General features: G+C 35.4%; 1 protein-coding gene across 7 annotated transcripts in view; it reads left to right on the top strand.

Annotated features, from left to right (window-relative positions):
• Rev1 (REV1 DNA directed polymerase) overlaps positions 1 to 17,623 on the top strand; it is a 70,574-nt gene that overhangs the window by 26,645 nt on the left and 26,306 nt on the right. For 5 of the 7 annotated variants that reach the window (XM_038342780.1, XM_038342781.1, XM_038342782.1 and 2 more), the window contains exons 4-8: positions 486 to 654; positions 7,070 to 7,222; positions 9,656 to 10,362; positions 12,690 to 12,797; positions 13,782 to 13,898. In XM_038342780.1, the coding sequence (XP_038198708.1) occupies positions 486 to 654; positions 7,070 to 7,222; positions 9,656 to 10,362; positions 12,690 to 12,797; positions 13,782 to 13,898 (1,254 nt within the window). Of the gene's footprint in view, positions 1 to 485; positions 655 to 7,069; positions 7,223 to 9,655; positions 10,363 to 12,689; positions 12,798 to 13,781; positions 13,899 to 16,261; positions 16,438 to 17,623 lie in introns of those variants that run through there. The other 2 variants (XM_038342785.1, XM_038342786.1) reach the window with 1 other exon arrangement.

The following is a 17,623-nucleotide window of genomic DNA, read 5'->3' as shown; positions in this document are numbered from 1 at the left end:
ACAACTTAAAGTGATAGGGAAAAGGTATTTTAACTCACAGTATCAGAAAATTCAGTTTGGAGGGGTCAAGGCAGGAGAGCTACCCCAGGGTAGAGAAGACAGAGAGTGGTGATGCTAGTTAATTTCTAAACCATGAAATCTCAGTATAGAAAATGTTAAATGTTCTAAAATGTTTTAAACATTTGCCTTATTAGTATTTGATTTTTGTTTGAGACACTTGTTTGCTCTTCTAGATGTCACTTAAGAAGATTTTGTTTTGGTGTCTCTTGCAGACAGGAGAAAATAATGTGCCAAGGCAGCGTAGCTTTATCAATCATTCTGTTATTTTATCTCCCAGCTTTGTTAAATGGCAGCATAGCCAAGGAGAAAGTGAACTAGTTATGTTCTATAAGCTGTCCTATTTAAGGGATTATTCAACCTAATATTCTGCCACCTTGTACATTAAACTATTAATGTATTTTAATACTTATTCTTTTTTTAAACAGATCCTTCTGCTGAGGAATTGAGAAATCTAATGATGTTGCATGGAGGTCAATATCATGTATATTATTCTAGATCCAAAACAACACACATTATTGCTACAAACCTTCCTAATGCCAAAATTAAAGAATTAAAGGGGGAAAAAGTAATTCGACCAGAATGGATTGTGGAAAGGTAAGTTTAAAGGTTAAAGGTTAAATTTTAGTTTAGCCAATTGAGTTCTTTAAAAATTACAGTGCTTATTATTTCTGTTGGAAAATTGGCTCTACCTCTTAAGGGTTCTACCTTTGAATAACATGTATCTGCTGACTAAGTAAACACAAGGTAATTCTTGGAGGGCATTTCGGATACAAAAATGTAGCCTCATGTGTTGCAGCATCAGAAGTCAGAAAGCAGAGGAGATAATACAAACAAGCCTCAGGAAGCAACTATGAGCAGGACTTGATCTGTTCAACAAATATTTATGTACTTAGGTGTTAAGGCAGAATTCTTTGTGCATGGGAAGTAGTAGTTAACAAAACTCCTTCACTTCCTCATGGAGCTTTCTTTCTATTGGGAGAGACTTTACAGTCAGTTTCATACAGAGTAAACTGTATCTTTTTTATTGTGTTTATGTCGGTTAATTTTTGTTAACTTTACACAGGCTAGACATTTGGGAACAGGGAACCTCAGTTCAGATATTCTCTCCATCAGATTGGCAATAGGCAAATCTGGACCATTTTCAGTCTAGTGTGAACTGTGCAGTTCCTGGGAATATGTAACATATGTAACAAAGCAAGAAACGGTTTGCATGGCCTCTGCGTCAATTCCTGCCTCCAGTTTCTGTCTTGAATTCCTGCCCTGACTTAACTTCATGATGGAAATAAGGTGAAATAACTCCCTCCTCCCCAAATTGCTTTTGGTTATTATGTTTCTAACAGCAATAGAAAGCAAACTAAGTAGTATATAGTACTATTACAACACAAAGAAACCCTGTTTTGAAAAACAAAGCAAGAGATAAGGAGGGAGGGAGGGACGGACGGACGGACGGAGGGAGCCTTGATAGTAGAAAAAGCTATCCTTGGGCTCTGGGTATAAGTTTCGGTTATTTTTTAAATTTAATAATTCTCTATCCATATAATCTGGATTTAGAAACTTTAACCTTTGCTTCCTCTTTTGTAAAAGAATGTGGGTTCCAAAGAGTTGGCTCAGCAGATAAAGGCCGAGCACCTAAGTTTGGTCCCAATGGATTTACGTGGTAGAAGGCAAGAACTGACTTCTGCAAGTTGTTCTTTGACACACAGACACACACTCATGTACACACACACACACACACACACACTTAACTCTCTAACAAACATGTAAAAACCTGATGTTACATATGTATCTGTTGTGGTTATGTGAAGCTACTCTCATTAACCTGTATTCTGTAAACTGTTATAACTTAGTATTTAAATTCTGAAAGTTCAAAAACGCTTTTACTACTAGAAAGTTAGTCATATCTAGCAGATTAAGAGGTCTGTAAATTTTGGGGAAATTAAATGTGAAGGCCTATCTCTAGACCATCCCACTCATTCCTTCTTGTGTTGTGTTCCGTTATGTAGGTTTGAAAATCGTAACTTTTAGCCATGTGTCTCCTTATGGTACTAAATCAGAGTAAGAAATTAGCCTCACTCCAGAGAAGAAATGGGTTGTCACAGGCAGTTCTGATTTTGTTCCCTGGCTAGATTTTGAATCTGCGTTTGTAACACTTTCAAAAGATGGAGGGAAACCTGACAGTAAGAGAAACAGGGATGAGAGAGCTCTTGCTGAGTGGGGCCTTTTCTGCTTACAGTGATAGTTTTCATTATTATATTATTTTCTTTCCATCAGCCCTTGCTGAATACAGCTAAGAAGGTAGCACAATAGGTAAAGCAGCTGGGATGTTACACATTTTAAAACGGGTTTATTAAGGTTTGGAATTAGTGCTCAATCATCTTTTTAAATGACTATAAGTAACTTAGATGGCTTGTTGGTCTCATTTTTGGATAAGAAGGTAAAGTCAGTAGCCCAAGAAATAGAGCTAGATTTAGAAATCAGATTTTCTGACTCCTGTGTGTGTCTAATCTACACCTTACCATTTATCTGGGCTTGGAATAGAAGAGTAGACTCCGGTGTAACTGGATCATTTTTCACATGTATCTTATGTGTGGGTGCATCAATCTTACTGTATACAGTAAATCCCAAATGTATGTCATTATAGCATGAAATAGATTTGGTTAAATTATAGAATTTTTACTTTTGTACACTACTTGTAGACATGTTGATCTCAGCAGCCTATAAATGAGTTTTTTGTTACATATATTTGTTATTTAATGGCTCGTACATACTATTTCTATAGTTGGTTTTTCTCTTTAACTTTGAGCAGTTTTAAAAGTGTTTCGAGTGTTGCTTTCATTAGAATCCCCTAAGTGTGTCATTAAACCCGAACTAATGCAGACATGATTATAATGTCTTGACTTCCAAGAGACAGGGGAGTCCTTTAATGAGAAGTCTGTGTACTGAAATATTTGTCTTGTTGTTTCCATGAGACAAATTTAATGTGAACTTTGAAACGTAGTTTAGAGATGTTTTTATGACATCCTACTGGTCCATCTCCCCTGTTGTGTGCATGGGAGCACAACTAAAAAAGTTTGTCCTGTGTTTTACTGATTGATTTTGGTTCTCTTTGCTAGACTCTCCTTATTCTATTTTCTACCATGGGAATCAGTCTCCTGTGGTTAAGTTCATACATTGTTTGTGTCTGAGTGGGGATAGATGAAAGTGTTGTTTTATTTGAAGTTATGCTAACTCATTGCAGTTTGTTAGCAAGACTGAGTCCCAAGGTTTATCCTTTTTTTCCTCCTAAATCCTCAAGCAGTACTATATTTTTTTTATAATGTACTTATAATCATAATGAAGATTTTATACTCGACATGGATTAAAACTTAGGCTTGTAACTGTAGTCAATATAAATCTAAGTGTGTATTCTACATTTAATCTTGATGCACATTATTTTGCATCACTACAACATTATTCTGAGATTATTTTTGCTAGATTAACACCAGAGTTTCAGGGTGTCTATCAACCATTTATAGAATTATGCTCTTGGAGCTGGAGGGTCAACTATAAGAGTACTGGCTGCTCTCATAACTGTAATTCCAGTTCAAGGCATTTGGCCCGTTCTTCTGGACTCCATGAGTACCGAGAATACATACAATGCAGACACATGCAGGCAGAGCATTCAAATAAATAAATAAGTAAAATATATGTTCTCTTCATAGTATAAAGAATGAAGAAAACAATGTGTACTATATATAGGACAAAGATCAGAAAACTGTACCTATATTGTTCTTTTCAAAGCTTGTGATATCTGGAAAGTTTAGTTAATTGAGGGTTTGCAAAGTGGATTGTAGACAGAAGTTTCTGTCCTGCCCAGTCCCCCAGCCCAAATAAACACACAGAGGTTTATATTAATTATAAACTGTTTGGTTTGTTGCTTATGATTATTACTAACTAGCACTTACAACTGAAATTAGCCCATAATTCTTTTTTTAAAATATTTATTTATTTATTATGTATACAGTATTCTGTCTGTGTGTATGTTGCAGGCCAGAAGAGGGCACCAGACCCCATTACAGATGGTTGTGAGCCACCATGTGGTTGCTGGGAATTGAACTCAGGACCTTTAGAAGAGCAGTCAGTGCTCTTAACCTCTGAGCCATCTCTCCAGCCCCATAGCCCATAATTCTTATCTGTGGCTTAGTATCTTTTCTTGCTTCCTTTGCATCTGTCTGGTGCCTTTCCTCTTCCCAGAATTCTCCGGTTCTGGTTGTCCTGTCTATACTTCCTTCCTGGCTACTTGCCAGTCAGCATTTTATTAAATCAGTAGGAATGACAAATCTTCACAGTGTACAAGAGCATTATCGCACAGCACTGGATTTGTTTTGGATATATAAGGATTTTTAATGAGCCAGGTGGTGGCGGCGCATGCCTTTAAATCCCAGTTCTTCAGTGACAGGTGTGTCTGTGTGAGTTTGCAGCCAGCCTTGTCTACAGAGCTACACAGAGAAATCTTCTCTCATGGGGGGGGGGGGGGGGGGGAAATGGTCAGGTAATTAGTAAAGAAGATGGTAGTTATTTTCTTGGCACATACTTAGACCCTTTGTTATCTGAAGTCTCCTTTTGAAAAAGGAACATTCATACCTGAATGACTTTGCAGGTGTTCATTGATAGTTTTCTGATAGAAAATGACTACAAACATTGACTAGATCTATATAACATTTGATTTGTAGAATTCTTGCATGTAAATAAAGCGCTGTTACAGATTCAGGGAATATTTTTTATTTTAATTTTTGAAAAAAGTTCAAATTTGCTTGTAACGGCTTATTTAAAGTTATTGGCAGATGATAAGGATATGAGCCAGGCGGTGGTGGTGCATGTCTAGAATCCCAGCACTCAGGAAGCAGAGGCAGGTCGATCTCTGTGAGTTTGAGGCCAGCGTGGTCTGCAGAGTGCAGAGTGAGTTCCAGTACAGGCTCCAATGATACACAGAGAAACCCTGTCTTGAAAACCACACATACACACACATACAAAATGATTCAGAAAACTGAGACACAAAGTTTACTTTGAGAGAAAATATTGCCCAGGCTACATGGAACGTAAAACAGAAATCAAGACTCATTAAAGATGGACCTGATATCTTGTACTTAAAATTCCAGCACTCAGAGAGGCAGGAGGGCTTTGAGTTCTAGGCTAGTCTGTGCTAAGTAGGAAAAAAAAAAGCTTATCTAAGTAGATAAATATTTAAATTTTCAGTGTATATGTGTGTGTGGTCTGTTGTATAGAAGTTAACACTCCTGAACATGGAGATCAGGAATGGTCAGGTCTGTTTAAGGACCAGAATTTACTATCAAATGACATGGAAAACTCACTGTTGTAAGGAAACATGTATGTAGTAGCATTTTCTGCTAAAGTGAAGAATATATAACCTCTTCTCTGATTTTAATATTTAGACTCTCCTCCCCTTTTTTTCTTTTGGTAAGAATAGTCTATAATATACAGTTCCTTGTGTTTAAGTTAAGCAGAAAACAGTAAATATCAGATTAATTGATTAATCTTTGAGAAAAATATGAAAAATATTGTGTTGCCTGTAAATGTACATGTTCGTGTATGTTCGTGCGTGTGTAAAAGGCTGAAAAGTTGATGTTAGGTCAGGAACATTAGAAGAAAGGTGCCCTTTTTTGTTTGTTTGTTTTGTTTTATATTTTAAAGACAGGGTCTCTCATTGAACCTGGGTACCATTTCAGCTAGACTGGCTGGTATAAGATTCAGAAATCCTCCTGCCTCTGCCTTTCTAGAGCCAGGACTATACAGTAGACTTTTTATGTGGGTGCTTGAGATCCAAACTCAAGTAAGTCATCATACTCATGTGGCCAGCACTTAAGACTGACCCCACTCCCTAGCTATACTACCTACCACTCCCTACTCGTATACTTGGGTGTGATTTTGTGCTATCCCTTTCTCATCACCCATGATGAAAAGGGTAGAGGGTTATAAGGATTCCATTTAAGTACCTGTGCTTGAGGATGCAGGGAGTAGGTGAGTGTTCATAAATAAAACTATAATTGGGTAAATCCATAGTTTGGCAGTTAAGACCATAAATTATAAAAGGGGAAATTGATTTGATAAAGAATAAAATAATAGCCATGTGGTGGTGGTGCACACCTTTAATCCCAACACTTGGGTGGCAGATGCAGGCTGATCTCTGAATTTGAGGCCAGACTGCTCTACAAAGTGAGTTCTAGGGCAGCCAGAACTTTTACACAGAGAAACCCTGTCTCAAAACCTGGTGGAAAAAAAAAAAAGAATAAAGTAATAAATGTCTAACTTCAGAATTTTTGGTTCTGGTATTGTTTTTTTAATTTGCAATTTTGATACAGTTTGATAATCCATTTAGTTAAATGAAACTTACAGTATGTTATAGCTGTGTGTTCTTTACTGTTGTGATTTAGTAGTTTCAACATTTGGATATAGTCTGCAGTACATTCAGTAGGCTTATTAAATATATCCCAGTATAATTACACAAAAGGCATAGGCTGTACAGATACTTACTTTGATTTGTAGAGTGTCTCACAAGGGTGATATATCTCCTCTGTTTTAGTTGTTGGGTCAATTTTAAAAATTGGTTGACACAGTTTAGTTATTTCCCACAAAGTTTGCTTCTTTCTTTCAAGCTATGTTTCTACAGCTCTCGAGTACTAGAGTTCACTTACATTGTAGTCCCTGTGTTTGAGCTGTAGAAACATGTTTCTGCCCTCCTAAAGATCATATCAAATAATTTGTCTCTTACAACTCTGGTACACATACAAAAAATTAATTATTCATTATTTTGATATTGAAATTCCTTTTTTCCTGAAATTCTTTTAAATTTTACTTTTAATGTATCTAATATATATTAAAACCACTGAAATAGGAGAAGAAATAAAATAGGAAATATGACCTGTTGCGCTAATGAAACCCTTAGCTCACTGACTTCTTGATACTCATTTTCACCTATTCTGAAACTGATTGGTTTGCCTTTTTGTTTCAGCATCAAGGCTGGGAGACTCTTGTCCTACATTCCATATCAGCTATACAGCAAGCCATCCAGTGCACAAAAGAGTCTCAACTTCAGTTCTGTTTGCAAGCCTGAGGAACCAGTGCCGGGTCCAAGCAATATAGCCAAACATCTCAACAACAGGGTGTAAGTTTGTGTACATATGAAAACCAACAAAAAACGATTTTAGCAGTGAGTATGGTCCCTGTTCTACAGAAGATAGAAGTAAATAATATAAAAGCTGGGCATTCAATTTTAATAATCATGCAGAGCTGTCTTTCCTATAAATTATCTAGTTTTGTAATAAAGTTTCAGAGGTACATTGCAAGTTTTTCTAATTATACTAGATTCTCTTAGTACATCTCATTTTTTGTGATTTTTTTATGAAAATAAGTATTTCCTCATAAGCAATTTTTTGTATATTGTTAAAACCAACTAACTGTACCAACTTATGCTCTGTGTGCATAGCAAAATAATAAAAATGCTTACATTTGCAGATTATTTTTGAAAAATTAAAAGTTTGTTATTTTAAGTATATAAATTGTTTAGCTATTGATTCTCAGTTATAGATGTAGAGTGAATCTAGACTTTATTATTTGGTTTTAAAAATAGGTAATGATTTAAGTTTTAATTGCAGTAATCTTGAGTTAATTGCTTTCACAGTTAAAGTGTTGTACTGCCCTAACTTGTACATCAAGTGGTTCATTATCACCAGTCTCCTCCTTTGCTATTAAATTGCTTGCTTAGGGAGTTGGATATAATTTTTTCTAAGAGATGAGGACTCTCACCTGGAGGATCCATTATCACTGCCTCTGTAGTTTGTTTGTTGTCACTGTTATTTAACTAATATTCATTTAGAACTCTACTCCAATTTTTTTAATACACTTTAAACTGTGAATCTTCAAAATACTTTCAAAAAATACACCAATAACATGATGAAAAATCCACAAAATCCACATCTTGTTTTCCTTACCTCAATACAAGTAGAAAATAGATTTCTTTTTAAATTTATTTCTGTTGACAGTTTTAGAATTTACCTTTAAGATCTGGCTTCTTAATACAAGTACAGATAATTTTAGTTGCTTAAATATATGTTTCACTATCTCTTATACAACTGTTTTCTAAATGTATAGTCTGGGTTATCAGCACAAAAGAAATATGTGTTATTAACAGTATATTCTTACCAGTAGTATATGCATTTTTTTGTTGGATACACTACTGTTGTGCATGTAAAGAGTCATAATGTTTTGATGCAAAAAACCTAGCTGTCAGTTTTTGTTTTGTTTTACTTACATTAGCTTCTCAGAGTTTGGTAAGGGCTAGCTATAGTTTGCATTAAATAAATTTAGGCGGTTCTTCTCTTCCTGCTCTATCCTCATGTTAAGGGGTAGGCTTCCTCTAAATAAGCTTTCTTTTGTTTCCAGTTTGTGTTCTTCTTTCACTGGCCTTTTATGAGAGTTGAATATACTCAGGATTGGGTACCATAGTCCATGAACGCTACAGATACAGCCAGAGCCTGACAAGTAGAAATGGGTGGGGATTTATCTGTTTTTGCATCCAACTTGTATGATTTTTTTTTCATATAGCCAGACCATAATTACTAATAAGTCAAAGTGACATTAGGGTGAAGACCTTAAGACAACATCTAGTGGTACTGGTAATCTGACCCTTAGTATGGTGTTGTGTGTGTTACCCCATTACTTGGAGTCCACACTAATTGGAGTAATGCTGTAGACATTTGAAAGGATGAATCACTGATGAAATCCAGTCTTGGGTTTTGTTACTTAGATGTTTGTCTTCATTAACATTATTTTAAAAATGCAGAGTAGCTAGGCTATGAATTTAATGTAATGTATGTCATAGATCCTGCATTTGTTAACCCTTTCACAATATATTTGGTTTAGATTGCCATTGGAGACCTGTGGCATCTAAATATACTTTTTTTGGTCAATTGTTCAAGTGTTGTCATTTTTCTTGTTAAAAATTATACTGAGTTACTACCACACACTTGTTTCTTACACAGACCAGTTTGTGCTTTCATACGGTCATATCAGCTCTCACGCTGACTGAAGCTGACTAGGGTCAGGACTTTAATCCCATGTTCTGGTGTTGGCTTTACCGTGTTAGAGTAAAATGTTTTCATGGCTTACATGAAAACAATGTAAAACCAGGAGTAGAAACTCAGGTTAAACTTTTGTTCATTTTATGAAAAGTAAATGTTCACATAGTTTATAAATGACAGCTGCTGTGTTTGGGGATTCAGAGATGATCGGTTCTGGTTAGTTTCTGTGGGAAGAGTTACAGAACCAGTGGACATGCCTGTGCGTGCCTGTAATGTCAGTACTTGATAAACTTTAGACCCTATTTTCAAAAAAAAAATGTTGAATAACAAAAAAGAGAAGAAAAAAAGAAAATCTTAATTCTTTAGTTTGGCCAAGAATTATCTTTTGTTCAAACAAAAATATAATGTTTAATGGTTTAACTTTTCAGTATTTAAGGGGGAAACAGTAAATCACAAAGAGAATTTGTATTTTAAGCTTTCAAGTCAGATATATTAACTTAATTTTTCTTATGCTTTAGAAATCACATAATTAAGAAGATTGAGACAGAAAGTGAAGTGAGAGCAAATGGACTGAGCAGTTGGAATGAAGAAGATGCAGATGACAGTTTTAGTTTTGTGGATCTGGAACAGACACTTTCAGGAAGGAAACAAAATGGAATATCGCGTCCCAGAGACACCTCTGTCATTTTTAATGGACATGCTCATAGCTCTAATGGTGCCTTAAAGACACAGGATAGCTTGGTGCCTGTGGGCAGTAGTGTTGCTAGCAGGCTTTCCTTAGATTCTGCCCAGGCGGAGAAGAGGGCAGAGAAGAGCAGCACTGACTTCAGAGACTGTACAGCACAGCAGCTGCAGCAGAGCACCAGAAATACAGATGCTTTGCGGAATCCACACAGAACTAATTCCCTCTCACCTTCTTTGCACAGTAACACTAAAGTCAATGGTGCTCACCACTCCACTGTTCAGGGGCCTTCAAGCACAAAAAGCACTTCTTCTGTTCTGACTCTTAGTAAGGTAGCGCCTTCAGTGCCATCGAAACCATCAGACTGCAATTTTATCTCAGATTTCTATTCTCGATCAAGACTGCATCACATCTCAACATGGAAGTGTGAATTGACTGAGTTTGTCAATACCCTACAAAGACAAAGTAGTGGTATCTTTCCAGGAAGGGAAAAGTTAAAAAAAATGAAAACAGGCAGGTCTTCCCTTGTTGTAACTGACACAGGTAGATACTAAATTGTTTTCTTCAAAACAGTTATATTTGATGATTTTATTCTGATGTTTTCATTGGTATTCTAATCATTATAAACTTTTTAATATAAAAAATGCCAGGTTATGTAAGTTACAGTATGACAGAAAACTTTATTATTTTTATATTAGATTTAATTGTGGATAACTGAAAATGTTATCAGAACTGGGATGCTGTCAGAACTGGGATTCTAAGTATTCCTTCCTCATGTAGACAATATATTGTTTAAGTTTTGAAGTGTATGAATATAACATTTTATATTCCATGCCTAATCTCCTGTGAGAATGAAGTTGTTTGGTAGGGATAATTATGAATTCCTCAAAGCTTACTTCATATACATTTTTAAAAATTAAACAGTGACATAGCCATTGTACTAGAGTGGTGAACGCAGTGAGGTTGTTTTCACGTCTACGTAGACTGTTTATAATGTGTATGTGCTTAAAAATTGTCTTCAGCTCCGATAGGAAGCTGTTCTGTGACAGGCATTACTAAACTAGAGTCTAGTTTAGACCTGGTTTGGAGTTTTAGTTGTTTTTGACAAAAGGTTTGACTTTTTCTTTTGTCTTATGGAACAAAGAAAGTTCCAAGATTATGTGATAATAGTCTTTCATAACTGTGGAAAGGGAGGCCTAAAGAGAAAGATGCTAATGTTGTTTTAGAGCCATGTGAGTTTTAATTGCTGTTATATTTATTGTTCGATACATTCCAACATGTTTTTAGTCAAAATGATTTTTCAGTATTTCTAAATATTTCAGAATGTCATAGGTGTTAGATTATATGTCTTGATCCTTATAACCTGAAGGTCACGTTATTTTGAAAGCTTTAAAATACCTTTCATGAATTAGGTCCATTAATGGGAATAAATTCATAAACTTTTATGTTGTAAGAAAACATTTGGTAAGTATTTGGTTTATACATTCTGTATCTCCTGACTATTTAATACTGTTTTTGGTTGTTTACCTTATGCTTCATGATATTTTTATACCGTAGAATTGTGATTGTTGTTTGCCTAACATGTGCAAGGCCCTAAATTTGATACCTAGAACTGGTAAAGAAAGATTGAGATTGTGAAAAACTACTTGATAAATCTTTCTGAATGTAGCATAGAGGATGGCAAGGAAGAGCAAGGGTTTGAATTACATCACTTAGCCTGAATCTAAATCCTTACCCTGCTAATTTCTGCAGCAGGAACATGTATTGGTATTTGCCTTTCTTGTCTGTTTCCTCTTAGCAAGAGGAATGATAGGAATCAGTAATGTCCAACTTTTGAGTTGTCTACTTAAAGATAACATGAAGAAAGATTCAGTGCCTTGCACATAGTGATGAGTTAATACGTGAAGTAACACAATTGCTAAGGAGTAAGTTTTTAAAAAACCTATCATAAAGCTGATAATCAAGAATATTCTCTGAGATCAGAACTTTTTGCAATCCTGCTGTTCTTAGATTTAGGTTCCATTTTGGAGTACCAGGATGAGTAATAGTAATAATGTTATTTAAAGTAATACTATCCTAATAGTTAGGTTATAATAACCCTTACAAATACATTTTAGGTTATTCAAAGCTATTAATCGTCCTTATGAGATAATATTTATTTTCATCTCCATAAAGTAATAAACATGCTGCCAAACTAGTAACATCTAATGGTGTAAGAAAATTCCTTTTGTATGTAGGATTTTGTTTTGTAGATGACTGTTTGAAGCATGTCTATTTAGAACTGCAGCATGATAATTTAAGAGTTTGGGAAATCATACTGGATTTAAATCCCAACTTGGGTGCTCACTGGTTGTGAGACTTAAATTACTAATCTGTAAAAGGTTGGTGTGACAGTAATTTCTACCCATAATGCTTTGAGTATTTAGATTAACCCCTGTAAACTTTTTATATCCTCACACCTATGAGGAGCACTGGGTAGTAGTAGCCGCTATAATTATTGTTCCATTAAATATGTTTGTAGAATGTGGGGAATGGAGCTCGTCAAAGGCTACTTAGCTCCATGTAACTAAGTAACTGTAAGCACCAAAATGGTTCAAATAATCATAGATTTATCTAATAAATCATGATTTTAAGATAAGATTATTACAAAGTAGAATGACACCATGGTATTGTTAGACTTGATTTAAAATTAGGTTAGAAAACTAGAGGAATTGAAATTTGTCTATTAAGGTGGTACAGAGGTGTTCCATGATGTAGTCTGTGTTGTGTTAAGATGCCATTCTTCTTAAATATGATTTTTAAAATTAACTAGACTTATTTTTAATGAGAATAGTTAGTTTTGGGTTTGAATGTTCTCTTTTTCCTTCTAGGCAATATGTCAGTATTGAGCTCACCCAGACATCAGAGTTGTGTAATGCATGTTGATATGGATTGCTTCTTTGTATCAGTGGGTATACGAAATAGACCAGATCTCAAAGGTCTGTATTCTTGTTTGTTTTAAGAAAATTGATACATTGTTATGAATATATATTAGGATATACGTATTATTTGATAACAAAGTGTTCTTTGAAAAATATTTTGATTTTCCTTGTTTAGATCAGTTCCTTCAAATTGTCAGAACTCCATTATCAGAGGTATAGGGAAATTAGAAAACTTCTGCTTGATAGAAGTTGAAATCTGCAGAGAAGAATATCTTAAACTAAGACTCTTTTATCTTGCATAGATGGGGGACTCTGGATATCCCCCCCCCTTTTTTTATTGTTACCTGGAATTTTGTGGTATTCTTTAGGCTTTCAGTTATTTCTCTTGTTCAGATAATTCCTCCTTGATGGGAGTAAACATTCTAAAGCTGGAAACTGAAAATTCACATTTAGTTATTTATAATATTTTGATAGCTATGTATGAATCTTTTATTTATTTCTTTTACATTAAATTAGAAAAACAAGTACAGATGTTGATCCTATTTATGCCAGAACTATAAAATTCTGTTTATAGTTTGTCTTTCATTGTCTACCCCTACAATCTGAACCTGGGATCTGAGTTGCCTGTTTCTCATTGTAAGAAATCAAAAGACATGAATAACTGATTGTTGCTTTTAGGTTGAGTCAGCTTATTAAAAATGTCACTAGGGCCATGCTTGGTGGCACAAGCCTTTAATCCCAGCCTTTCAGAGGCAGGTGGATCTTTGTGAGTTCATGGCCAGCCTGGTGTACATAGAGGATTTCAGAACTACTTAGACTTTGTCTTAAAAAAAAATGTCACTGAAAGTGTCCCTTTTGGGGGCTAACTGAAAACCTTAGGTGATACTAGATGGTAGTGGGTATATTATAGCTTCTTCAAGATTTAATACCTAAGTAATTAAAGGAAAAAAATTAATGTAATTAAAATCCCATGAAAAACTTCTGTTCCATGTTCTTAACATTCTTTTGAACTTAGAAAACAATTCAATCTTTTTCTCACAGGAAAACCAGTGGCTGTTACAAGTAACAGAGGCACAGGAAGGGCGCCTTTACGTCCTGGTGCTAACCCCCAGCTGGAGTGGCAATATTACCAGAATAAAATCCTGAAAGGAAAAGCAGGTACAAACGAGTTCTTTGAAGCCATAATGCTCCTATGGATGACTTCTGGATATTACTGTTGGTATTGGTGTTTTAGAAGTAACAGCAGAATTAGAAGAATTAGCTCTCTACAAGTTTGAAGGTTTTAAGGATGCTAGTGACAACTTGAATCAAACCAAAACCTGAATCTAAACGGTTTATTGTTTGGCTTTCTGAAACTGGATGATGGTGTTCCTGGAACTCAGTCAGGTTTGAATTTTAAAACAGTGATTAAATCTGCTAGATTGGGAATGAAAGTCATGATTGTTTTATAGAAACTTTGATCTGGACTTGCGGTATTAGCCATTTGGCTTATGTTACAGTGAAGACCCTGGACTTTGTCATCTTCAGTGTTCTTAGAATGTAAAGCTAGGTACAGTATATCTAATACCAGCATTTGGGAGACGGCAGTGGACAACTGATGCCTTCAAGGGAAGCCTAGATAGAGAGCAGGGAAACCCTGAATTCAGAAAGAAGACAGGCCTCTATTGGAATCATAGTCTAAATGCCAGCCAGACTATTCCTTATTTGATTCAATATTTGTTTATTAAAAGAAACATTTTCATAGCTGTCTTGGAAAATTATTCTTGTCATAATAATAAGGTCTTTTTTTTTTAATTGCCCCTGCCTTAAAGTTCCAAAGAGTAAAAAAAGAGAAATGGCTTTCACATTGATTGGTTTCCTTGTGGAATATCTTGTGAAAACACAATAGAAAAAAATTCGCTTAGGAAAACATTAACCAGAAGAGAAACCTAGAGCTCAGTGGGAAGGATCTAGTTTGGTTTATCCCAGTCACTTCAGTTCCCTGTTTGGTCAGATATGAAACATAGGACATACGGACGCTAATGAAGCAAGAGTAGAGTCTGGACATCTGAATTTCTTTTCTGGAATTAGTCTTTTTGTTGATTGTGATCATCTGCTTACACAGTGTACATTGGAAAGGGTAATGGTAAACATTTACTTTTTAGACGTTCCCGTTTCTCAAGTTTCCTATGGCTTTTATTAGTTGTTAAATATTCTCAGAGATTTTGAGATTCTCGTGTTTTGTGTCAGTAGATCGTGGGGTAACTTACTGTACTTGTTGACGCTTTGCTTCATGGTCTGTGGTTAGTTTCTTAAGTGAAATTTTATAAAAGGTTTTATTTTCTTTCTGTATTTTCTTTGTGGTATTATTACAAAGCTAAAACTTTATGTTCTAGAAATCAAGAAATATGTAGCTGAAGGAAATCACAGTCCTTGTCACATTGGATACTTAGCGAACAACTATCAAAACAAGAAAAAAATCCCAAATATGTATATTTGGTGGCGTTTCTAAGTTCCATTGTGCTCAGATTCTGTTGGGTAGAATCTAAGCCTGCTGCTTATTTAAGCAGTCTGCATCTAGATTTTGACCTTGGCAGGCGCTTGTTCTTTGAAAGTAACAGGGAGCTTGTCTTCTTTTGTCTTGCCTTCCATCACTGTCTGGTCATACATGATTTTACAGCAGAATATTTTCTTTGGTTACTTAATTATCTTCATCTTTGTAGCCACCAGATTTTCATAGTATTTTAGCAGCTTTTTATAATTCATATCTCCTTCACTTCTATGGGTGTTAACACCAGAAGCCAGGTATTAGAGGAAATGTTTAAGTTCCACTTGCCATTGAAAATTGGCAAAACAGATTTTCCTCTCCTTAGAAAAAGTGACTATTTTAACTTGATGGTATTCTTTTTTTTTTTCTTAAGACCTTTGACTCATTTGGAGCTTAAAAAAATATTTTCTGTACATAAAAGAATTGTCTTTTATTAAGATTACAGCCAAACCTGTGCCCAGAAGAACTTGTTTTCCAATGCCTTTGTTCCACTTTTCCTGATCTCTCTTTCTTCGCGTCATTATTAGACATAGTACCAAAAATAAAAGTACAAAATATCAGTTTAGAAGCTAGACTCTTTGACTTTTACGTACTAGCTTTGTAAAAATCAGTTCTAATGTTTTGACTTGTGTGGTTAGGTTAGGCAGATACTACAACAAAAAAGAAGCATCTTAGTCTTTTGGAAACTGATTTCTTGTTCCTTATATTCAGAAGCTAAGTCAGTGTAACCAGGGCATTTCATCCGTCTGTGTCTTCCTTTGTAAGCTGTTTCCTGAATCATCTCATTGATGATTTCATTCAGACCCATTTAAGCTCTGCACTTCATGGTAGGGGCCTTTTCCCCCTTCCTGGACTCCCAGGATGCAGATGTTTTCTATCCCTTCAACAGCTTCAGTTTTCATTCTAAAGAGCAACAGTTGAAAAAATCGTATTAGTCATAGATTTATTCTCAGCGATTTCTTTTTCACAGACTTGTGTCCTGGCCTCTGATTTCTCCAACCGTTCCTCCACATTCTCCATGTGCCCGTCTAGTTTGTCAAGTTTTGATCAGCAGTTCTCTACTTTGCCCTCCAGTGAGGACAGTGTGTCCCTGCATTTCCCTGAATCTCACATGAAGCAACTCACTCCGCTGTTGGAGAGACCCACGCACTCTGCTGCACTGTGGAACAGGTCAGCCAGCCCAGTGAAGAGGAACACCACGGTGCTGCCTCTCAGGCCAGGGCATTGGGGGCGCATGGACCACACTCTGTTCTCACTTCAAACATGAGCTATCTGTAATTTCCAAATGAGACACTCAGGCTAAATAGTCCTTCAAATATAAGGGTCATGTAACTTCCTTTCAAAGCACAATTCGTGGTTATAACTTTGAAAGAAAGCAGACTGTGGCTGTGGTCTTTGGTTAGTGGCACCCTCTGTTGGTCTGTTACTGACAATCTTAAATTCTTACATATTAGATAATGGACTGTTGCAGAAACACTGAATAATCTACTCACTTTCTGTCTTGAGTTTGTAAGAGAATGGCCTATATTATTTACGTTTGACCAGAAATCATAGCTTGCATTACATATTCTTGTAATTTTTTAGATGCAAGTAGCATTTAACTCCCACCAAGATACCAGTTCTGAGTTTGGCTTGTATTCATGGTGTTCGTGTATAGGTGCTAGAATCTGAAAATAATTGTTTGGGTTGCATATGGGGTGAAAATGTTCATGGTAGTTAGTCAGAAAAGGAAGAGTTATTGTAGCCTATAAAGCCAGATACTGTGTTGTGTTTTCCTGGTGGTACAATAGGTTGGCTGTTTTTTCATGGAGCATTGAGACTCTCAAGTAAATGGAAAAGAGGTACTGAGTTTGTTAGCTTTGTCTTATGGTATGTTTCTTTTGGAATTAACTAAAATGATAGGTTTGGGTCTTGTTTTATTATGTTGTTTATAGAGTAGAGATATGGCTGAGATTGTGTTTTAAGAATGTTGAGATTTTTTTATTAAGTTCAGTAAAAGCAAACTTTACCTTTAACCTAATAGTATTATCCAAAGATGTATGACCAAAACTTTACTCATCTACTTCTCAACTATTAGTAAATCTCATTATGCTTCAGGTGTCATAGTCAGTAGGCTGTCTAGAGCATGTGCTTTTATATGCTTAGGTGAAATTGCAAAGTTGCTTTGGATATTAGAAATGTTGGTGAACTGTTGTTCTGTTGAGGCAAGAATTACCTAATTCTGTAAAGCAGTTACTATTGATTATAATTGAGCTCAAGTTTTTTTAATTGAAATTATAATTGTTAAAAGTAGAAAATAATGCTGATGCTGTTTTTACCTGATGTGTTTAAAAGAAAAACCTTGAAGTTTAATTAT

Source organism: Arvicola amphibius, chromosome 9 (genome assembly GCF_903992535.2).
Source record: "Arvicola amphibius chromosome 9, mArvAmp1.2, whole genome shotgun sequence".
Taxonomy (NCBI): domain Eukaryota; kingdom Metazoa; phylum Chordata; class Mammalia; order Rodentia; family Cricetidae; genus Arvicola; species Arvicola amphibius.
This window is presented reverse-complemented; position numbering and strand designations above follow the sequence as displayed.